At 44.0% G+C, this 17,522-nt stretch overlaps 1 protein-coding gene across 1 annotated transcript; it reads right to left on the bottom strand.

Annotated features, from left to right (window-relative positions):
- Positions 1–14,320: 14,320 nt before the first annotated feature.
- MIS18A (MIS18 kinetochore protein A) lies at positions 14,321–17,424 on the bottom strand. Its single transcript, XM_069785247.1, has 5 exons — positions 17,112–17,424; positions 16,945–17,011; positions 16,393–16,515; positions 15,321–15,414; positions 14,321–14,634 (listed from the first exon to the last, which is right to left on the bottom strand). The coding sequence occupies exons 1-5, from the start codon at positions 17,353–17,355 to the stop codon at positions 14,554–14,556; spliced, it is 609 nt and encodes a 202-aa protein (XP_069641348.1). The 5' UTR covers positions 17,356–17,424; the 3' UTR covers positions 14,321–14,553.
- Positions 17,425–17,522: the final 98 nt, after the last annotated feature.

Here is a 17,522-nt window from a genome sequence, read left to right as displayed (position 1 = left end):
CTACTGTCTATAAGGGAGAGTATTTCTTAGGTCTTTACTAAATAATAATTCAAGGTGGCTTTCTTTCTTTTTTCTGCAGTAAGTATGATTTTTGCAAGACAGAAATCCAGGAGGAAGATAATGGACTTCACCAGAATCCGTATAGGATTTGAAACACTTATGTGACTCCTGTGTAAAAGTACTTTTTTTTTCAGGCAGTAACCCTATCCAAGTGTGTATTTTGATCAGTATCAATGTCATCATCTGTGGTAAGGTAGCCTCAAGATGTCCCAGCCAGGATCAGGGTTTCATTCTCCTGCACTTTGGTGTCAGCCAGCTGGAGAGCTGTAGCAAATGAAAAGGAGGTAACGGAGAGGAAGGATGGTGAGAAGCATGGATGATTGCATAGGAAAGCATAGGCACAACCTTGTGAAAAGACTTTCTAAACAATATAGTGGTTTAAAACCAACACACAAACCTAGTAGCCACCCCACCCCCACAGTGGGTTTTTGTTATTTGTACATTGAATGTCCATACAAACTCCCTTGAGGAAGGGAGCATGAGAAGAAACACACACAAAGCTGTGGTATAACCTCCTTAACCAGTACAGGCACAGCAGGCTCCGTTATCAGTCTCCAGAGATCAGATGCTTCTCAGAAATTACACCAACTTCAATTCTCCTCCCTCCAGATACAACAGCCAGTTGTGGGGTCCAGGCTTCCAAACTACGTGAAGCCTTTTACTGACAGGCTTACCATGGTATTGTCTGTGTTTTCAAAGATAACATTCACTTCTTCCAGGCAGAGCAGAAAAACAAAACAAAACAAAAAACAATCTTCAAGGAGATGTGATCATCCCCCAGAAAATCCTGTCATATGTCACCAGGGCAGACAGGTAATACTCTTACAGGTAAAACAGGCAATAATTTAAGAATTACTAGGGCTCCTACTGCAAATGATCTGAAGTATGCTTGAGAAACAAAGGAGGAAGCAGAAACTAGGAGATGCCTTTTGGATTAGCAGTGAATAAAATCTCACCAGTGGGAAAAGCATCATTAACAACTGAGGCAGTGCTAGCTCCATGCCAGGTCATGGTGAGATGCTGAAGTTGAGGCACTGGTCCCATGAGAGCTAGCCGGCACTGGGTAGCTTACCGACTCCAACAGATTCAGTGTCTCCTGCCCTGGTGGTGGCAGCTACTTGCTTAGCTGGATGATCAAGATGTAAAAAAAATTCTGGGAAACGGTATCTTTTTTCTGGCATTTAAGATATTTGGGGGGGGGGGTGTCTGAGCTATCTGGATTAGATAACAACCCCATCTCAGTCTTGTTAATGCTGCTCTCTGCTGTGTTGGACAACTGTGCTCTGTGTCCTGTCAGGGTGCTATCTTTCTGTGCTTCCTGATAATCTACAAACACTACGTTGTTTAATAAACTTCTAAAGTGGTATTTCCTCCCGCCAGTGTGGAAATTGATCTGCCTCACCTGAACGACAGACCCACATAGCCTTGAATTATCTGGGGCTCTGTGGACCCATTCCTTGCTGACTCAAAGGCTTTTCCTCTCAGCGTGATGTTACCTTCTGTTAGAAGTTGTGGTTTATCCCTGTAGGTGCTGGATTTGACAACAGCAAGTGCCAAGGGGTTTCTTTAGTTTGGGCCAGTAACTCTCTACAAGGGCAGAGTAATCCGAAGGACATCACTGTAGCATGTTGCAAACCTTGCAGCCACTCTGCGACTGTGCTGGACCTCTGACCCCCAGCCGGACCTCTGACCCCCACCCCCGGGAAGCACCGGGATGGCTCTGCACGCTTTGGCAGGCCACATCCCACAGGAAGGCAGCAAACACTATGACCACAGCTGGTCCTGGCAGGAGACTGGGTTTCTTTGCGTCAGAGACATTGTTGAGAATTGACACACTGGAAACACCCACCCTCCACCGCCACATCCAAGGTGTTTCCCAGTGGGTGTGCATGAGGTTTGGACTAGTGCACCATCAAAGCAAATAGTCCACATCTGGGTAAAAGGCAGCAAAGGACTGCTAGGATGGTGGTGAAGCCAGAGAGAGTCAGGTCCCCATTAAGCAATGCGAGGCAGAAGCACGTCCAGCATCCCAGACATGGTGTGGACTTAAAGCAGGGACAGAGGCAGTAGCCAGACAGGAATGATGCTGGTGACAGTGGCCTGAGGAGGCCACAGCTCTTGGTAGCCAGGAGGTCACTGAGGGCCTACAAAACACCTGGACAGCAGAGGGTAGACCTGATCCATCCCTAACAGCCCAGCTGTGGGAAGAAGGAGGCACGACAGGAGGCAAGCTCCAAAACAGCTCCCTGCCTTTATCCTGACACAACAGGATTACATTTTGACATCTGGCCAGGCTTGTGACTGGCCAATGGCTGTGATTGTTTACCCCTGAAGTTAATCTTTTAAAAAAAAATAATTCTTAAATGCCAAGGAGTCATGTTTGGCGAGAAGCTGGACTATATTTAAAATATCTATTGAAGCTGACTTGTTATGCAGACTAATGTTCATACTGTATTATCTGACTTCTGTGCTGACGTGGTGTCCAGTCATGAGGCACCATGCCCATGGTTTCTCCTGTACATGTCCTAGGATCAGACAAGCCTGACCATTTCAAAAGGACCATACATGACCTGGCCCAACACCACATCAGTGAACATTATCATGTGAACATGAGGCAGTTAAATATCCTAGTTTTCAGTGGAAATCAATAACAGTAGGTAAAAAAATCTATCCAAGAAGAAATCTGACAAGTTTTTGGAAAGTAACATGGGATATTTACGCACACTGTGCAAGTTTTTATAGCTCAGCCACTGCTGCAGTAGCCAGGGCAGAGGAGAGAACAAAAATGATAGTCTGGGAAAAATCTTTTTTTGCCTTTCTACAAAATGATGAATTCCAGATTGAATTTTACAGTTTCAGTGATTTCCCATGCACACTACTGCATTCAGTTGCACCATCCATCTTGGTTTAAGGAAGACATGAATGCTTGTGCCTAATATTCAGTAAGTGCCATCAGCAATTCAATCATCCTGGTGTGATCTGAATCCGGAGTTTCACAGCTGGAGACCGTGGATTCAGCAAAGAGCCTGGTGACAGCAGAGAAGGCTCAGTGAGGTGGGAGAGGACTGTGGGCCATCTGAAGCACACTCACTCCTCCAGGCAACTCCGAGTGCCTGTTATTTTTGCACGACTGGCTCACTGCTGCCCTGGCTTTTCCTGAACCCTACATGCTCAAAAAAGCCTTTGCGAAGTCTGTGGTGAGCAAAGCACAGGCATGAGGGGTCAGAGGGGCGAGCTGTGAGCTGCAATGCCGCATGGTGGGAACTCCTCTTCTGCAACCAGAGCCTCTCTAACGAGTGAGTGGTGGTCTCGGTCCTTCGCATCTGGGACTGACATCCCAGGGAAGAGGTGCCAGCATGGAGGTCAGTGCCGTAGCAATGTGTGTGATGGACCCCAGTTTGTTACAATCTCTGGCTGCAGCTCAGAGTCAAACTTTGGGCTGGTGAGTGTCCCCACATGGAGCGACGTGACAGGGGCAGCACAGCCAGGGCTGCAGCTGTATGGCACTGCCTATTCTTCTGTTTTGAATTCTGCAGCAACACATAAGTGAGCGTGTGGGCAGGAAAGGCAGCCAGACTGGGGAAGAACACAACAGCAGCTCCCCGATGGAGCAGGGACTGAACAAATGAACTCACCACCACCACTGTGGGAGTCTGGCACCACTGGCGTTCGGAGGGAATGAAGAGCCTCCGTGGACTTTTCTAGTATCTACAAGTCCTGCTTGCAATTCCCCTGCAGGGGACTTTTGCAGCCACACAAGCCTCTCTGTGTTGAGGCCTCCTCTAGCTAAAGCTCAGGTGTTGTGGTCCAGGCGACACAGGGTGCAAGGTGCAGGGTGGTGACAGGAGCACGTGCCATCGAGGGATGGAAACTCCTAGGAGGTGGCTCTTCCCTTGCTTGCCTTGTAGTAGGTGCCACCCAGCCTCTGGCACGCGGGACCTCACAGCAAGAGAGACATGGCAGCACTGTGTCTCTGGGGTATGGGCATGGGGTGAGCAGAGCATGGGCAGTGGGTGGATCGGCTGCTCAGACCTTGAAGACTGACAGTCTTGTGCCATGCATGCGTCCACATGCTTTCCTTCTGGCTGACCCGCTAACGTTAATGGAGGAGCTTCAAAGTGGTTAGCGAGGACTCTCCATTGCCGGATAAGCACCTAGATTTTTTTTGACTCAGGACAGCTAGTAAAGACAACCAGCAGTTTAAACCTGACTGGCCAATATTTTACCAAGGAAAAGTGCCCTGAAGGGAAACTGGTCCCACCATCTTTTGGTGGGTTATTCAGCATGGCTTACTTCTGCTGAATAAAGCTGTTGGGACTAACTAGCACTGCAGTCAAAACCTCATCCAGATAAGAAAAGTGGTTTGCAAGTTGTGTCCCTGAGCCCTGGCTCCAGCTACCCAGCTTTCAGCGTGCCTAAGGGGCTGGGTTAGTACTCCAGCAAGGGGGCTAATGAGACACGGGGCTAGATGAAATAAGCAGCCTGGAGTTTAACAGCAGCATCAGGAATGGGGATTTTCACAGCTACGCCAATCCAGCCCTCTATTTATTGGGGTTGGGGAGGAGGTGCTTTAAGAAAAGACTTCTGATAGCAGCAACCAGGAAGAGCTTGTGTGTTTGTAAACTGCTTCCAAGCCTTGCTAATTCCTGCTTAAACATGAAGCTTTGCAAGCTGAATCGTCCTTTCTCATCAGCTGCTTTCAGAAAAGCTCTGCTGGCCTGATATAATGCAGAGCTTTGCTTATGCAAGACTTCAACAACAGCCTTTGAAAAACAGCAGTAGTTTCAGAGAACCATCAGTTTTCAGGGGCTCACCTTAAATCCAGCATTCTTCTCTTGGTGCCTGCTACCACAGCTCAAAAGAGCATGCAGGAATTGGTGATTTGAAAAAAAGAATATGCAGAAAACAATTGAAGTGTGAACAATGAAGAGCCTCTTATTACTCACACAGGAATCACTGCATGAAGTCACTCTGTCCCAGGATATTTTTAAATACATATTCAGTGGGTAGATGTTTTGGTTCTTTTAGGAACTGTTTGAGATTTGCCAGCAGTGTTAATTAGCTAGTGGTGAACAGTGTGCAGTTTGTCATTCAAAATTTAGGCTGTGGGCCCCTTTTCTAGAGTATCACAGTGCCACTGAAAACTAGATTATGGTCTATTTATAAAATCCTTAAAAGGGTACGTTTTCATGTTTTCAACCTTACCTTACTTTGCTTTGTAAAGATAAGCTAAATGGGTTTAGTTTCTGTCAAATCATGGAAATTTGCTCCTCAATATGGATTAAATGAATGCTTGCTACATTTTATTGCTTCTATAACATCTCATATATCAGAAACAAAAGACAGATGTGAGCCCCAATCTACTCTCAAGATTAGAAAAATCTGTCTTGTTCAGGTTTTTTGGGTTTTTTTTCATAGAAAGCATCACAGGAATAATAGCACATCCTCCCCAAGGAACCCCCAGGGAAGTAACAGATGAGAGTCCTACGGACTCCTTTGTGGCTCCGTCTTAACAGTTTTGAGTCTAAATGGTATGAATTCAACAAGCCCACACCTCCTGCCTCCCAAGTAACAAAGCAGGACAGCTGGCAGTCTCCAGCTAGGCTGCAAATTCATCGTGACGAGCAAATAGGTGAAGAAAGAAAGGCAAAAAGACCCACAGCACTACATAGCGAGAAACCAAAGTCCTGAGTGAGCAGAATGAGCCGGAGAGGAAAATCCTAATTGTCCCTGCTAAGCAGCAATGAAATCTCTTATGGAGATGTGCCCTCTCCCGGCCTCACCAGGAAAGCGTGGAGGGACCACAGGCAGGTTGGGAGCCTGTGTGACTGCTGCAATATTAGCAAGCAAAGACATGGAATGCTTATCAGCCTGGCAATTACATATTAACAAGTCGTTTGGGTCAAGATTTAAATAAATAGCGGGGCTGCCCAAAGTTCAGCTCCCGGATGGCCGTTTAAGCACTGGTTTTTCACAAGGGCCGGAGCACCTGAGCCTAAAGCAGGCTTCGGCTCCCTAGACTGCATTTGGACAGATGCTAGCAGCTTGCAAGTCACTCCTCCTATTTGGATGCTCGAAGACGGTTATCTGAACTCAGCTTTCATCCCCGGTTTTGTTGGTTTGGTTTTGGGAGGTTTTGGGGGGCAAGGGGTTGGGTTTTTTTTTTTGTTATTGCTGCTTTTGTTTGTTTGCGGTTTTAAATTGGCGCCCGGGGTGGGGGGAAAGCTTTACCAGAACGGGGCCCAGGGAAGACTGCCCATACACAAGCCCTGCCAGGTGGAGCGAACCCTGGCTGCAAGCCCCCAGCCTCTCGGGGGCTGCTCTGAACCATGCCACCCCCACAGAAATCCAGCCCAGAGCCCCCACAGCAATCCACAGCCAGCTGGGAACAGTGCCTATCTTACAGATTTCCAGCCATGGAGCACCCTTTATTTGAGCGCATTGGAGCATAGGAGTTGGCTTACTGACTCTGTTAGAAGTCATACACTTCACTTCCGATATGATTTTAGCCTAGCCTGCAGTCCAAAGCACTGACCCCTCCTGTGCTGCTAGACTGAGGGTCCCTGCATTAACAGATCTCATCCCTCAGGGATGAACTGGCATACAACACTTAAATTTCCACTCCCTGGATAAGCTAAACAGTTCAAATGGTTAAAATCTTTAATGAAATAAAGCATATTTTGCTATCCTTAAGAGATTCTCCCACCTTCTTCAGTATCACCACCCCCCTCAAACCATGAACATCAAGCAGGAACATGGTCTTCCAGAAGCAGCCTCCCTGTCCTAGCCTCCACTAGAGTTAGTGCTCACTATTTAATTCTTGCATCTGAAACACTGCGAGAAATACATCTGTGCCTGATCCTCTCATAGCACATTCTTACTGGAGAAGAAAACTGCATGGAAAATAATTTTGAAATGTTTAAAGTGAAGTGGTTCTACTAATGGAGTGGATTCATGTGATGTTGTATAGTAACATAATGTCATTTTGATAGTCTAGCATAGCTAAAAAGAAGTCAGGAAAGCCAAATGCATTTCTAGTTTTTAATTCCTTATTATTTGAAACTTCTATTTGCCGTGCTGAGAGATTTGGGAAGTGTTTTCTCTCAGTTTACAAAAGATTTAGAACAAATCTTTTCTGTCATCCCAGTAAAAGCACTAGCCCTTAGGGGTTGGGGGGAAATGTAGCTTTCACACCAGCAGAGAGTGAAAACAAGGGGATCTTTCCTGATTTATGTCCCCAGCACTTTTGTCCTAGCAGTAAACACAAAGCTTTGTACTATAAAATTACATAGGTTTAGTCTCCAGGGTGACTTGGCTGAGCTTGGAGTTCTTGTTAATTTAAAAGAAAACACGATTGTATTTCTGTGCTCATTTTCAAGCGGACAACAATACTCCACTCCTCTTGTCACACAGTAGGAAGCCATGGGAGACATATGGAAAGAATTGCTGGGATGGTGTCACGCTGCTTGGCATTGCAGAAATGAGCCTTATTTCTATCATAGCCCCATAGCACAGTCAATACAGCGTGGCCATTGCTGTTAGCAGGCCGCAGCCCTTTTATTACCATGGCAATAACAGGCTTAAGGGTTTGAGAAACATGGTTGGCGCTTGTCTGGTCTTGAACTTCTTTAGCTTGGTGGTAGCTGTATCAGCCCATTGTCAATAGTCAGTTGACTGTAGTCCTATTTGTTTTAGCTATAATGGCAGAACTGTCTAGCAGTTGAATTTGTTTTCAGCTTTAGATTAGTTTTGCGTAACTCCAATTATTACCCCAAATCATTATACCATATATGATCATGGATTTTGCTAGCCTGTTAACATTACTGAATTTGTAGACCAATTGGAAAGATGTGTTAGCAGTCAGCTGCTTGGAAACATGCACAAATAGCATCAAGCTGTCCCAAGAAACCACCCACTACCAACATCAGTACATCACCTGGTGAAGAACCTGGACACTGAAATAGTTGCACCATCCCATCTGAGGAAAGAAAGACCCTCCACCACAGACCACAGGCACATAGGTGAACATCACAGCAGAAGAGGGGGAGATGGTAGAAAGTCTACATAATAGTTTTAATTGTATTATTAATGGGAATTAGCAATAATTGGAAAATTTGGACAGTAAGTGCTGATATCACTGTAACTAGATTAATAATAGCTGCTTGCTAAAGCAATTAATTACATTAACAATACATTGCAATTCTTTGCTCCATATAAGAGGAGCAAAGTGTTCAATCCAACTGTAACAACATCAGTTCATGTAGATCATATGGCTATTGAGTAAAAAAAAAATAAAAATCTATTAGTACTTAGCTCCTTTTGTTATTTTCTTCCTGTTATTTTTTTCACTGAGCATTTTCATTGACTATTTTTCATTTACTTTCTCTTTTCAATTATGGAATATATTTTCTGGAATCCCTTCCTGCCCTGAAGACTTATGAGAGGGTTTTCAAAGGATCTGTTGCCTTGTTCATATAGAGGACTTAACATGCATCTGCACTACAATGCCTGCTCAGGTGTTTCCCGCCCCTGCCGCCCCCAAACACATTTTGTGAGAATAGAAGTTATTTTATTCCAGAAACAATCTGCTGTGTCAGTTTACCCTCCAGTAGCTGTATCTGTCAGTTTGCATGTGTACACAAGGCCTAAAGGAATCTGATGTTCAGATCTCTCTGGAACTAAACCAATTCAGGTGCTTTGCTCCTTTTGGAATCCCATATCTATTTTCTTCATGCTTACTCCCACAGTATCATGCTTTCCTGTCAGGATAGTACGTGCCAGTTTTCTCCACCTTCTGTTCCTTCTACTCTGGCACATTTTCTCCAGTTCAGGCTTTTCTTCAGTTCTTCCTCGATCCTACCAGCTGAAAAAGAAAGGAAAGAGGCATTGGTAGAGGTGGTTTTCCAGCTAGTACATTCTCAAAGCCTAAATGTGGATAAACTACAGGGCATTAGGGGACACCAGGGGTTCCTGCCAAGTGGTTCATGTCACTTTACACATCTACCTCAGGTCTCTAAATGAGGAGGCCACCTTTAGTCAGGGAAAAAGCCTCTCTCCTTGTCTGTAGAGGACACAGGGACCCTAACTTCCTGACCTAGAAACCTCAGTCAAGGGGTGTTCTCCTTTCTCATGAGCATTCATAGTACAGCCATGGGAGTGTTTCCACCTTCATCTCGGTGTCCCACCCCCTTTCCCCCCCCCAATTCCCTTCTCCCTGCAGGTGAAATCTGTCCCACCTTGAGTAGCAGGGTTGGTTTTACACTTTCACTTCTTCCCTTTCCTTGTGAATTTTCAGCTATCTTGCTTGGTCTCTTTCCAGGAAGCCTCAGCTGTATCCACGGCACTTTAAGCTTAACAGCAGCAATGACTGTGCAGCCCACTGCTAGGGCTATCTGCTAAACCTCTGCTCTACTGCACCTTGCCATGTAGTGCACACTTAAGTGTTTCCCTACACTTTTTCCAAGCCTTTTTTAGAGCAGAAATCACATCCAGACAAGAACATTAATTTTTGCTCCTTTCCTACTCATTACCTTTATTGTTTTTATTACCAAAATGAAGTTGAACAGCCAGGAGAGTTTTGAGGCCCTCATCTCTTTAGACCTCTCCTGAAACCAAGAATTGTCATATGGATTAGCCAGGAGCTACCACTCTCAAAGAACATTGCCTGTTTGGGACACGTTCCCAGGAAGGTACGTCCAGCCTCAGCTGCAGTGCCAAGTTTGGAAAACTAACAAACGCGGCCTCTACCTAACTTAAGAATCTTAGCCTAAACTGAAATTTTAGTGCAATAAAAAAAACCCCAACCAAACCACAATCTGTGGCTCCATCACCTTGGCAACTTTGAAATCCTAACCTCAGCAGCTCAATCAGTGTCACCTGTAACAAAGATAAAGACACCTGGAAAGGTCACCAGATGCCAAACTCAGCATGGAGCTTGCTAACCGTCCTTGTGGGACATTCTGCTTTCTAGTGGAAAAAGGAGAGATTGTTCTCACACTGGTTCCCTCCGGTTTCCTAGGCCTTTATGGACAAGTACGTCTGTGCTGCTAAATGTTTTACAGCCCGTTCATTAATACTTCTATTGTCAACACAACTGTCATGCAACAGCTTTCCCCCAACTTGAGAAGATTAAAGACCACAGTAGGCTAGATTTTGCCCACATGGAACATGAAGCATAGTACATATTTATCCTCCCCGCACATGCCATTCACAGGGCTATTGTAAAATAGCAGCATGTCAGCTTTGACAAGGTAGTTATCCCCAATAGAAGCTTTCACCAATATCCTTTGAAGTCATACAAGCATTTCCAGCAAAGATCAGTTTGGGAAAGAAAGCTGTTAGGGACAGTTTTCGGGCACAGATACCTATGCTAGTATAGACAAAATTTATAAGAAAGGAGACAAATCACTGCTTTTTCAACCAGAAATGCTCTTTTTTTCCTCTAACAGTAGCCAGGATGTCAGCAGGCCCTGGGTGGGAAGGTTACTGTCAGCATTACCTGGGGCTAAAGCCACAGTGAAGGGGGGGGTGGGGGGGTGGGGGGGTGTTTAAGTTAAATAGTTAAATATAACCAGTATTTCAGACACATTGACACTCTAGCAAACAGTACTCTACAGCCATAATGTTGCCTCAGGCCTTCAAAAGACTGATTAACAAATAAGGCCCCAGTGTTAGCTTAAAGAAAAAAAATAAAAACACTACAACATTAGAAGTGTGCTATGCTTGCTATTCAAGGACTGTTTATGTGTACTCAAGGTAAATTTACCTAGTTTAAGATTTTGCTTACAATAGAGGATGCTTAAGGAGTGTTTGGATAATAGTCAAGGCATCAGATAATGGATCTTTCAGTCTCAGACTTTCTAAACAAGGGGTTGGTAAGAGAACAAAGACCCTGGTATCCTCAGATGACGCATAACCATAGAAGGATAAAAGAAGGAGGGCTATTCTTCTCCAAACGACCACCGAAGACCACAAGAGACCCCCATGCAGGTGTAGAAGACTCTTGGATGATTGCTCAAGAGAACAACACATCATGCTTACTCAACATAATGAATATGCAATAGTTTGGCAGAACATAGGTATGAGGTAGGCATGGTGTTTTAACTGCAGTGTGTAAGCATGGACTGAAAACCTCAGTAGGTATGCTCGATTTGTGGAAATCTTCCACCTTGCACCCTGCGCAGAATAAAGCAATGTCTCCTCTTTAAACATACTTCATGTGTTTCGGGAGTTACTTTCTGATCAGGTAACAATAAGAGGAACACTAGGACTAAAATATAGCTCACCTGTCTATTCCCTATCCCCTCTTCAAAAACAGCTTATAACAACTCCAGTCTCATCTAAGCCAATTCCCAGTTTTCATCTTTCCTAAGCATATACAGAGCTTTTTGCATACCTGTAACAGCTTTTGTGTGTTTGCCACTTTTCTTCAATTGGCAATTCCATGATGTGTTTATTAATAAGCTACAGAGAACATGTGCAACATTATCCAACCTTAAATACATTCTTTGTGTGGAATGTATTGTCTTTCCCATACTCTTTCCTTTCCCGCTAGTGGGTTCTGTACACGTGAAGTTTTGCTTGTTATTCTTACCAGTGTTTTGGGGTAATTTTCAAGTTACAGAAAAGTGTTTTAAAATTTGAATCGGGAGATATTGAAGCCTTGATTTTTATCCTCCAAAGACATATATTTTATGTTATACCACTTTCTCTCTCTCTAGAGGGCATAATTAGAGTGAGCTACAATGGACTGTTGTACTCAAACTAAACTCCTGCCATTTTTAACTGCATACAAGGTTAAAGAACTCACCAAAAGAACTGGTATTTTTCACCCTCCCAGCACATAATGCACAAAGTGCCTAGGACAAGTATAAGGAAGTGTACCACAGAGCATGCCAATTCCCCGAAAGAATTAAACTTCCTACTTATCCTGCATTCAAGGACAGAAACTGAGAAACTGGGTATAGAAGGAACTGTCACCCAGTAATAGGTACTGCTTATTAAGAAAGGAGCAATACCTTTTACATATGAGCTTATACTGTACATCCTGCTGGCACACTAAAACTTTGCTACTATATTTGGTTAAGGAACAACTACAGCTTTCCTTAATATTTAAAAATTGTTTACCATAATACATATTTATATGTTTAAACAGAAACATTCTCTATCATATTACCTTTAGCCCAGTTAACTACTCAAGATACTAGCTCCTAATAGAGCTTCACAGTAAAACACTATTTCAGATTCTTGGAACAATATACATAGCCAAATACACACACTTCCCCATGTAGATATAAATATCTCTACATCCATATGAAATTTATTCTAAATTTAGACTGTTCATTGCACACCTTAACAGAGCAGCAGCTGGCAACCCTTGAGAGTGTGGGAACGTTATTTTAAGAGAGTCTGTTGTGTTAACATATTTGAGCTCCCACCTACAATATGCTAAAAGACATTGTTCTAAATATACATTGATGCCAAATGCAGGTATTCAATTAAGAAAAGATACAGAAGACCATAACACTAAATCAAGGAGAAAAATGCTTACTTAATACACACTTGTAAAACGTGTAACCTGTCTATGCTCCATTGCTGGAACACATACGGTAACCCAGATTCTTTGTAGTCATTTCTGCCTATGAGTTCAGGGACGTACTGGTGGGATTATGGTTTTTGGGTTCCTTCTTCAGCAGGTATTTGTCCCATAGTAGTTAGAAAACAGGAATAGTTATGGAATTCACACGCTTACCTTAAGATAAGAAACCATTTCTTGTTTTGAATACTTGCTTACATATATACACTTACTTTCATTACACATAGTAGCACTATATAGGACATGGGTTGATAAACATTAGGTTATTCAATCTCCCACCTCTTACATACCAATAATTTGGCTAGGGAAGCTTCAGAAAACCAAACAAGTTTATCTTTGCACCTTTGTGTTTTGCTACTACTTTGTAGCACATGTAAAAGATTATGCTGTCTTGTCTTAGTCTTTGGTTAAAAAAATTGAACACATTCACCTCTACAAAAAAGTCTACAGAGACCCTTATGGGCTTGTGTCCCTGCTCCCATAGTTGCCCTTAATAGAAAAAGAAATTCACATGTTAAAAAACACATATATATCTGGAAAAAGCATTATGTCTGAAAAGCTAGGCCTATCAAGCCATCAACTGTCAACATTCCCAACAAAAACATACTCTGTACATAATGAAAAACATCAACTAACCTTCAATTAAAGGGCAGAGTTCATGGCTGTCTTCAGACATCCAGGATGAAGTCTATTATGTTGCTTACCAAGCATTCAAACACTTGTTAGAGAAGAAACTGCCTCAAAAATTACACTGGAGTAATTTGATTGCAAAGATCAGTGCTTATAACAATTCCTTTGGCAGGTATGCAAGTAACAACGTTTTAGTTACTTGAACATGAAATACAAGACCCATCACTACAGGCTAAACTTGAGTACTACTTCAAAACAAAGCAGTAAATAGAGAAAAGGTGGAGGGACAAGCTTTTAGAAGAGAAGCAGTGCCTACCAATGGGGGAGAACAGTGGGAAATTCATTCTATGTTTTTGGAAAAAGCTTAAAAACTTGCAGTAGTAAAATAAAGCAGTGTTGGGTAAAAAAATCCTTTTCAAATTTATTCTTCCTTTAGACTACAACTGCTTGCTTTTTTTTTATTGAAAAAGTAATTACTTGGAACATGCACACTATATAAGAAACCCTGACAGTTAAATACACATATCAAAGACAAATAACATCTGCATTAAAACAACAAAATACTGACAAATGTTCTTAATCAGCATTTTGAATTCATCGCGCAAATATATACCAAGCTTTGCTTCAAGGTGTGCTGCTACCAGCCTTGTTTGTTTTCCTTCCCTTGAAGCTGTAAAACGTATTATCTTCAACACTGCATGGAAAGCCGTTTTACCTGTTTTTAAAGCCTTCTTTTACATCGCATTTTAGCCTTGAGCTTTCAAAAAAAAAAAAAAACAACAAACCAAACCACAGCCAACAAACCACGCCATACAGTTATTGTGCCATTCCCAACTCTGAGCAGGGGTCAAGCAAAGGCTGCGAAGACAAGAAAAAATGACGTTGTTCCTTCAGACATCACAAATTTTTTTTTATTGGTTTAGGAAGGAGATGCACACCCAGTTCAGTAGATACTGAATAGCAGGGAAGTCAGGAGATAAATGCTTTGCTTTAGAGATAAAAATTAAAATAAATATTTATACATAAACCAAAAGGCTACAGAAACTTAAATGTTATTTCTGTCTGGGGTATCCTTTTAACAGAAAGGAGAACTCTGTGTCTACAGTGAAGACTCATAGTCAGCATTCTTCTACCACACCATGAGCCACCAACGTCTTTCAGCACTTTGCATAGCTTTTGCAGTGTTCCCACAAATTCTAGAGGATTACAAGGACAAGTGCCACACACATCATTTGCCTGCAGTTAAAACTTCCAGCATGTAATTTCTTTCAGACTTTATTGTGAAGAGAAGCCATACTTGATTCAACAGCAGTCAGTCTTGTTTCCAGAGCCTTTAATACAGTGTCTGCCTGTAAACAGGGAAAGACACTCAGTTATAAACAGAACTTGACAATACAAAGAGCAAGTGTAGATGTTGCAAGTGCTCAAATTTGACCTTGCATCAATCCTATTTGATTCTATCCCTGCTACTTTCATAGTTTGAAAGTTCACTCAACTCTGATGTTAACTCTCTACACTTTCTCAAATCTGTAACTGTCTCTAACCTTGGTGTCAGATCCACACATTCAGCTTTTGCCAGACAACCATCAGCAGACTTCATGACACTATTTGCTCCCAACTCTCCCTACTTGCAATCAAAAGTTTTCAGTAGAGCAAAATGTCAACTTTATTATGTAATATTTCAATACAAATATACAGCAAAAGCATTAGTCGGTTTACATGAAAGACAGAAGGGACATGACTAAAACAAAGTTAAGTGAAAATCTGGAGAGGTGAATCAGAACTAGTTAGATAGGAAATTTCTAATTACTGACAAAAATAGATAGGAATCTAAAGCTGCGCTTGATAAACACAGAATGCTAATTACCATTAAAATGGAAGGAAAAGTTACTGAAATCTTGCATAACACAAGATATTAATAGCATGAAGTATTACAGCATATGTTAAAACCCACAGAATAGATCTGGATGAAATAAGGATATTAAGATTTCATACAGGTGATTTAAACAAAGAATGATATAAGGCTAAATCTTACCCTTTGTAGCACGTCTTCCAAGACAGCTCGACTTTCAAGAGTTAAAGGTTCCTCATCAGTAAGAGCTTGCTTTTCTGAGGATCCTAGAATGTAACTGATATACTACAGTTTAGATCATACACTTTTCACTCTGATGGCAAAACAAGTATAGGACTCATCCATTATTCTCAATGATTATGAGATTATTATTAATACACTAACAAAGTAGAAGCATGATTCCAGTGACAACGACAAAAAAATCTGTTTGGTAATCCTGTAAACAAACTATATGGTGGAACGAAGAGTTTTAAGTGCAGAACTACCAACACACCACTGCTTTATGAAAATTAGAACTTCAAGAGACAGTCAGGAATTCTGGTGCTACAGGATATGGTGAAAAATTATGCAGACATTGAGAACAGTGTAGCACTAGCTGGGAAAACCAGCCATCACTATTACTACACAGTAAAATGCCATTTTGTTACCATGTTAGTATTTCAGATAATTTCACTGCCACGGAAAAAGCAAAGTATCATAGCTGCGGAAAGGAAAAAAAACCCCAAAACTGTCCAGAGCCGGAAGGTGAACATCCATATAGATACAGCAAAATAAACTGAAACTTAACAAAAAGCAGAAACATTAAAACTAGCCCAGACAGAAATAAAGGTAACCTATCACTGTTTACTAGAGTAATGCTTGGATAAAAGCACTCTGGTGTGGAGACTATGACTGCAGGCTCATTTTATGTTGTCTAAAGCAGAGCACATATGTAGTCTTTTCTGATCAAACGAGAAGGAGCCCTCCTGTGTTGCGTACCTAGTGTCATTTTCCTGGGTAGCACGCAATTTCTTGTACAAAAGGCAGCCCTGGTGTTTTCTTTTTTCTAGGATTTGCCCAGCATTACACAGATGATGTTTCTCACACTTCAGCACTACGATGCTAACAGCAGTAGTGCAAAAAAACATGCTGGAACAAAGCAGCAGAAACAGCTACCTCTAGACGTGCCACAAATGTTAACAGGAGCATCCCTCAGTAAGATGCTTGGTGGGTGAAGCTCAGCTGGCAGGCTTACCAATAGAAATTCTGCCTTTACCTTTCAATTGAGTCAACATTGAAACAGAACAAATCCCTCTTGTAGTCGAGATGCTTTGGGGTGCATCTATAGATGTTGCCAAGTGTCACTGAGCAGCCAGAGCAGAATAATGTTTCAATGATGCTGCAAGTAAGATACGTAACATTTATTCATAAGAAAAGAAAAAGAAACACCTCTCCCCATCCCCTATTCTAAAAAAAAAAAAATTTTAAAAAATCGTCCATTATGATTTTTCAGAGCATTCGCTCCTGCTTTACATCACGTAATTACGAGCCCTCCTCTTCCTGCCCGCGTTCCCGGTGGCCGGCTGCCCTCAGCAAGACTCATACACGAGCCTTCTGTCCAGACGGCCCGAAAGAAGTGTTCCGGGCCGAGGCTCCCCGGCCCTGCCCGGGGGAACACCGGGCACCCCGGCCCGCCCCCCGGCGGCACCCGACGGGCCGCTTATCAGGCTTTTCCTCAGCGCCTTCCCCGGGGCCCCTCGGCTCCCTCAGGAGCGGGAGGGAAGGGCCCCAGGCGGGGCAGCAGCGGGGCTCCGGGGCCGGGCCTCACCATCCGCACTCGCCGGGCAGCTTGGAGAGCTTCCGCTCCTCGTCCACCGAGACGCTGGCGGCCGCACCTGCGCACAGGGGTGAGGGAGACAGGGAGGGAGGGAGGGAGGTGACCAACGGCCGCGGGGGCGGGGGGGGAGGGGGGGTGTTGGCGCGCGCAGGACTCACTGCGCAGCAGGATGCAGCCCGACTCCTCGTCGTTGGTCACCCAGCTCAGCGTGTCGCCCACCGGCCGCTTGCAGCCGGCGCAGAGGAACACCATGGGCAGCAGGTCCGCGTTCTCCGCGCCCCCCTGCCGCTGCTCCGCCGGAGGCAGCGGCGGCGGCACCCGCCTGCCGCCCGCATCCAGCCGCGACAGGGAGGAGTCCAGCTCCGCCACCAGGCCCGACGGCAGGTGGAGCGCGCCCGCCATCGCCTTCGAACCTCCCGCGCCGGAAGCGGCAGTGATGCCCGCCCGCTTCAAGAGCGGCGCCGCCCCGCGCACGCCACGCCCCCTCCCCCGCCCGCCGGGGCGGGGACGCGCCGCACCGCACCGCACCGCCGGCGGCCACGCCTCCCCCCGCGCACGCGGAGGGCCCG

This window comes from Haliaeetus albicilla, chromosome 6 (assembly GCF_947461875.1).
Source record: "Haliaeetus albicilla chromosome 6, bHalAlb1.1, whole genome shotgun sequence".
Taxonomy (NCBI): Eukaryota; Metazoa; Chordata; class Aves; order Accipitriformes; family Accipitridae; genus Haliaeetus; species Haliaeetus albicilla.
Note: the sequence above shows the minus strand (reverse complement) of the source record. Positions and strands in the feature narration are given on the sequence as shown.